Source organism: Nothobranchius furzeri, chromosome 14 (genome assembly GCF_043380555.1).
Source record: "Nothobranchius furzeri strain GRZ-AD chromosome 14, NfurGRZ-RIMD1, whole genome shotgun sequence".
In the NCBI taxonomy this organism is placed as follows: Eukaryota; Metazoa; Chordata; class Actinopteri; order Cyprinodontiformes; family Nothobranchiidae; genus Nothobranchius; species Nothobranchius furzeri.
In genome coordinates, this window is record NC_091754.1 from 34,413,362 (window position 1) to 34,418,539 (window position 5,178).

At 37.4% G+C, this 5,178-nt stretch overlaps 1 protein-coding gene across 1 annotated transcript; it reads left to right on the plus strand.

The window, feature by feature from the left end:
* Positions 1-2,119: 2,119 nt before the first annotated feature.
* Positions 2,120-4,704, plus strand: LOC107383730 (olfactory receptor 6N2-like). The gene is made up of 3 exons (XM_070544387.1): positions 2,120-3,034; positions 4,283-4,550; positions 4,649-4,704. Exons 1-3 carry the CDS (start codon positions 2,129-2,131, stop codon positions 4,702-4,704), a joined length of 1,230 nt encoding a protein of 409 aa, XP_070400488.1. The 5' UTR covers positions 2,120-2,128.
* Positions 4,705-5,178: the final 474 nt, after the last annotated feature.

Sequence of the window (5,178 nt, forward strand, 5' to 3'; positions counted from 1 at the left end):
GCGAGTTCTAAAGCGGAAAAACAAACTGAAATTCAAGCACTAGGGCACACAGAACTGGATCACTAAACAAAAACGACTAATAATTACTCGATGGTTACACAAAAGTAACGATCTATCTTAACTATCGCGCTTATCCAAATTCTTTACCGAATTTTACCAAATCTGAACCATATGTCACAAAGATCAAAACAGAGGAGAGAAAGACAGGGTGTTAAGGTGTGAGTCTCTCCATGAGAACTGAAGCTGCAGTCTTTTAAAACATCTGTCCTCATTAGTTAATGGTATGAAGCCGGGACAGCGAAGGTGGGCAGAAGTGGAGGCCAGCCTGACGAAGGACCTGTCCAAGGTCCTGAACAGCTTGGAGGGAGCAGGACTGGGCCATTCAAGGTGCGGGAGCCCAGGATCCGTAACAGAAACTAAAAGGACAACTGTGTCTGGGGGCCTCCATTGGTGTCGGGTAACCGGAAAAGGTGAGGTGCTGGTTACTTTTTATCCCACTCCAAGAGGTTTAGACAAGTCATTTTAAAGTCCTCAACCTGAGCATACATAAGCCACAGGTGACTGAAGGTGTGTTTGGGTCAGAACTGAGTCTTCCTTTGAGCTGCAAGCAGTTTGTGTTGCCAGGATCAGAGTCTAGGTTAATGGTGATTGCTAATTAGCTCCTACAGTGTGCAGGCAGTTTAAAGAGTGACTGAATATCACGCCCGCGCACAAATAGAAATACAAGTCAACCCTGAGACGCAACATCTGAGTTAAGAGTTAAGCTAGCTTGGGAAGATGGCTTGTAACACTGGGGTTACAATACGTAACCAACGTATGGCTGTGTCAGCTGGCAGTGTGCGAACAGGTTTGACTGTGTGTCAAAGAGCAAGGTGTCTCAAGGAGGCTGGTGCCGAATTGGCCACTTCGGAGTTCCGCTCGAAACTGAGTAACTCGAGAAGTCACTCTAGTTTTAATAATCTAGAGTTTATCATTTCTGCGAATCAGAATTTGACATGTAGGCGTTACCAAACATCGCTCAGAAAACTACACCTTCCAGTTACAAGCTGTTCTAATGAGGACAAAGAATCTTTAAACTTTATATGAGATGACCTTTACCTTAATTTGCATCTAATGCACATTGTGTATGAGTGTAGATAATGATTAAAGGAAACAAAACTGATCATACGCTATAAATGGATCAAGCACAACAATATTAATTTCAACTTCATTTAATTAGGCACAGATTATTCAAACATTATTAATATTATTCATATAACATCTGGTTCATTCAACCATGTTATTATAACTGATTATTTAACTTATGAGTTGTAAAAGTTCACTTTTCATTCAGAGTGAGGAATCCAGCAGTCTGAGATAAGTTTGACAATCTTGTCTTCATGGACTGTCAAAAAGTACAGCAGAACCTTCTGGGTGTTAGAAGATAGAGTTTAAAATCCCCTTAAAACATGACATGGAATTATTTCTGTAGATGGCCGGTCACTATGTGGTCAATATATAGGTCAAAACTGACCCTTTCCGGACGTTACAACCTTTAGTTTAACTTTAGAGAAATACATTTTAATGTTCTGATGGCATGATACCATTTCCTGTCAAGTTTACTAATATTACTGCATATTACATAGATTTGTATTTTTTTTTATTAATATTGAGAGGAACAACTTGGAAATGTCGGTGTTTATTTTGGTATTTTCCAATAATTTTTTATATTATATATTATTTATTATTCTTATTGTTATAGAAACAATCATAAATATAGCTTTATTGATGCAGAATGTGATGTGATTTATTTATAACTCAGCTGAGAATTTCTTGAATGTGTTGTAATATGCCTTTTACAACAAAATGCATGAAAATGAATAACATATATCTTCAAATAAACAGAAAAGTAATAAAATAGTTTTTTTTAGCCCTGCCAATTTGTTGTTATTATTTTCTCCACACAGAACCCATAATGAGATCCACGGTGGATCGAGAACTCTTTAAATAGTTGGTCTCCAATCTTAAGTTGAACACACCACACTCAATAAACAAATGTAGGTATCTGGAGTCATTGTGTGCGCTCCTGGCAAACAATCTGCTGGTTGTATTAAGTTTAAATTTTTTACCTGTTCTTTAGAATTCTGAGATGAATGTAACATACATTACTCTTGATGGTCATGTGGAGGTGGAAAAATACCGGTTCCTTTATTTTGTCATCATGCTTATAGCATATATTTTAATTTTGTGCAGCAATTTTACCATTGTTTATCTCATTGTGGTTCACAAAGATCTTCACGAGCCGATGTATGTATTTATTGCTGCTCTGTTGATCAACTCTATTCTTTTGAGCACGGTGGTCTATCCAAAACTCCTGATTGACTTTCTATCAGAAAAACAGATCATATCTTATCAAGCCTGTCTCTTTCAGATTTGTGTTTATTACGCTATAAGTGGTTCAGAGTTCTTACTGTTGGCAGCCATGGCCTATGACAGATATGTGTCCATATGTAAACCTCTGCATTATCCAACAATCATGAGAAAAGCCACTGTGATCATTTTGCTGGTTTTATCCTGGCTTTTACCTGTTTGTCACACGGCTGTGCCAGTCATAGGAAATGCTCAAACCCAGCTGTGTAGCTTTACTTTGAAAGGTATATTCTGCAACAATTCAATTAACCACCTTTTTTGTGTGAATTCCAGAGCACTGTTAATATTTGGTTTGGTTGTTCTGTTCAATATTAGCTTGCTTCCTTTGCTGTTTATACTCTTTACATACACAATGATATTCATAACAACTTATAAAAGTTGTGGACAAGTCAGAAAGAAGGTTGCTAACACTTGTTTACCTCACCTGCTGGTCTTAATAAACTATTCTTGCTTGTTTACCTTTGAAATGACTATAGTTAGACTGGATTCTGATATTGCAAAGACAGCACGTTTTGTTATGGCAATACAAATGATTACTTGCAATCCTCTTTGCAATCCAATCATATATGGAATAAAAATGAAAGAGATATATAAACACCTCAAAAGACTGCTCTGTCAAACCAAGGTACCGTAATGTTTGCATCTCTGAAGCTGAACACATGAATGACAGCTGTCCAGCTTATCTCCAGTGATCTGATTCTTATCTAAAGACTTTGGGAGGAATTTAACGACAACTACCTTCATTCATGGATGCAGACAGGGAACACCTGCATACACTGATTAGGACATACTTTTCATTAGGAGGTTTTCTGTCATCTAGCCTCTGGACACAACCCTGAGGCTTCACATAAGAAAAAAACAAAAGTGACATTGATGTTGCATTTTTTCTTGTAGAAAAGCTGCAAAGATATGGAATAGTACATGGATACAAACTGCAGCTGTTCAGGTGCATACATGAGGAATTTGTTGTCACTCAGAATACAGTAACTTTGTTTTTTACTCTTCAGAGGTTTTACTGTTGGCATGTGTACAAATGTAAACCCATATGTTATCCAACAATCCAAAGAAAAGCAACTGTGATCATTTTTCTGGTTTTAACGTGGGTTTTGCCTGTTTGTCACATGACTGTGCCAGTCATAAGGAATGCTCAAACCCAGCTGTGTAGCTTTACTTTGAAAGGTGTTTCCTGCAACAATTCAATGAACTTTTTTATTTTTTTATTTCCAGAGCACTGTTAATAATCAGTTTCATTATTCTGGTAAATATGAGCCTTCTTCTTTTTAAAACTCTACATAAACAATAATATTCATAACATAAGACAAGTCAAGAAGAAGGTTGCCAACACCTGTTTACCTCACCCGCTGGTTTAATAAACTATTCTAGCTTGATTACTTTTGATATGATTATAGTTACAGTTAGGGTTAGTTGATTTTACAAAGACTGGATGTTTGGTTTGACAATACAAATGATAACTTGCAGTCCAATATGATATGCAGTAAAAATGAAGCAGACTCATAAAAACCTAAAGAGGCTGCTTTGTCAAGCAAAGGTACAGTAATGCGGTAATTTAACCAATGCCGTGAGTAAGATACATGTGCACATAGTTGAACTTTAACATATTCTGTTCCTTAATGTTTTTCCTTGCATTAGTACATTTTTAGTTAGTGTCTATTAAGATATTTGACCAAGCCAGTAGTTGCCAGTGTTGAGACCCAGGTCCTCCAGCTAAAGTCCCCCTTGAACTCAGAAATTAACAAACATTCATTTCCTTTGCTTGTTTGTTTTCATATTTTTCTCAACATTAAAAATAAATAAAAATTAAAATTCAGTGTGATTCCTTTTATTTATTTATGTGTTGGTTTATATTTTTCAGCCTGCAGTTAAAAATATTAGAGCAAATGTAAATGTAAACTACAACTGCAAGGAATCAATGGATTCCAAGCCAACCTATGCCATAGGGAGCAACCCCGGTTTCACACTGGAAGCAGCAGTGGCGCGAAATGGCAGTGGAAAAGTTTACTCGAGAACTTTAAAGCAGTCCTTTTCACACCGGGAGAGTCTTGCCCGCGGCACAACTTCTTCGCTGTGTTCTTCACTGGACTTGCGAGATCACAAGAACCCTCGAGACTTCAAAAGTCACAGTTTGTTTATTAAATCTGCCATTAAACCAAAGAGAAGGAAATCACGTTTGATTTCGCTGTTTGATGTTGTATATGATGTTGTTCCTCTCCACTGCTAGGAAAAAAAGCCATGAAAATCACACCGCTGCACTTAAAGGGACAATACTGGGAATAAATAAGTAGTTGGGTCACACGTAAGCTACATATACTGAACAAAAATATAAACGCGCAACTTTTTTGCACCCATTTTTCATGAGCTGAACTCAAACATCTGAAACTTTTTCTACATGCACTAAACACCCACGACTCTCAAATATTATTCTGGAATCTGTCTGCATGTGTTAGGGAGCACATTTCCTTTACCAAGATAGTCTATCCCGCCTCACAGGTGTGGCATATCAAGGGGTTGATTAGACAGCATGAGTAATGTACAGGTGTGCCTTAGACTGCCCACAGTGACAACGGAGTTCTTACCAAGCCCCCATATTTTGGTTCTGGATATGAAGCAAACAAGGAAGCAATAACTGCTGTTCCATGTTCATCCACTAGGGGTCAGAAGTGAGCAAATCCACATTGGCTCCCATGTTAAAAATGAAAATTTCACAGCAGAAATAATCATGTTTACAGCCTGGTCAAAAAAAATATTTTA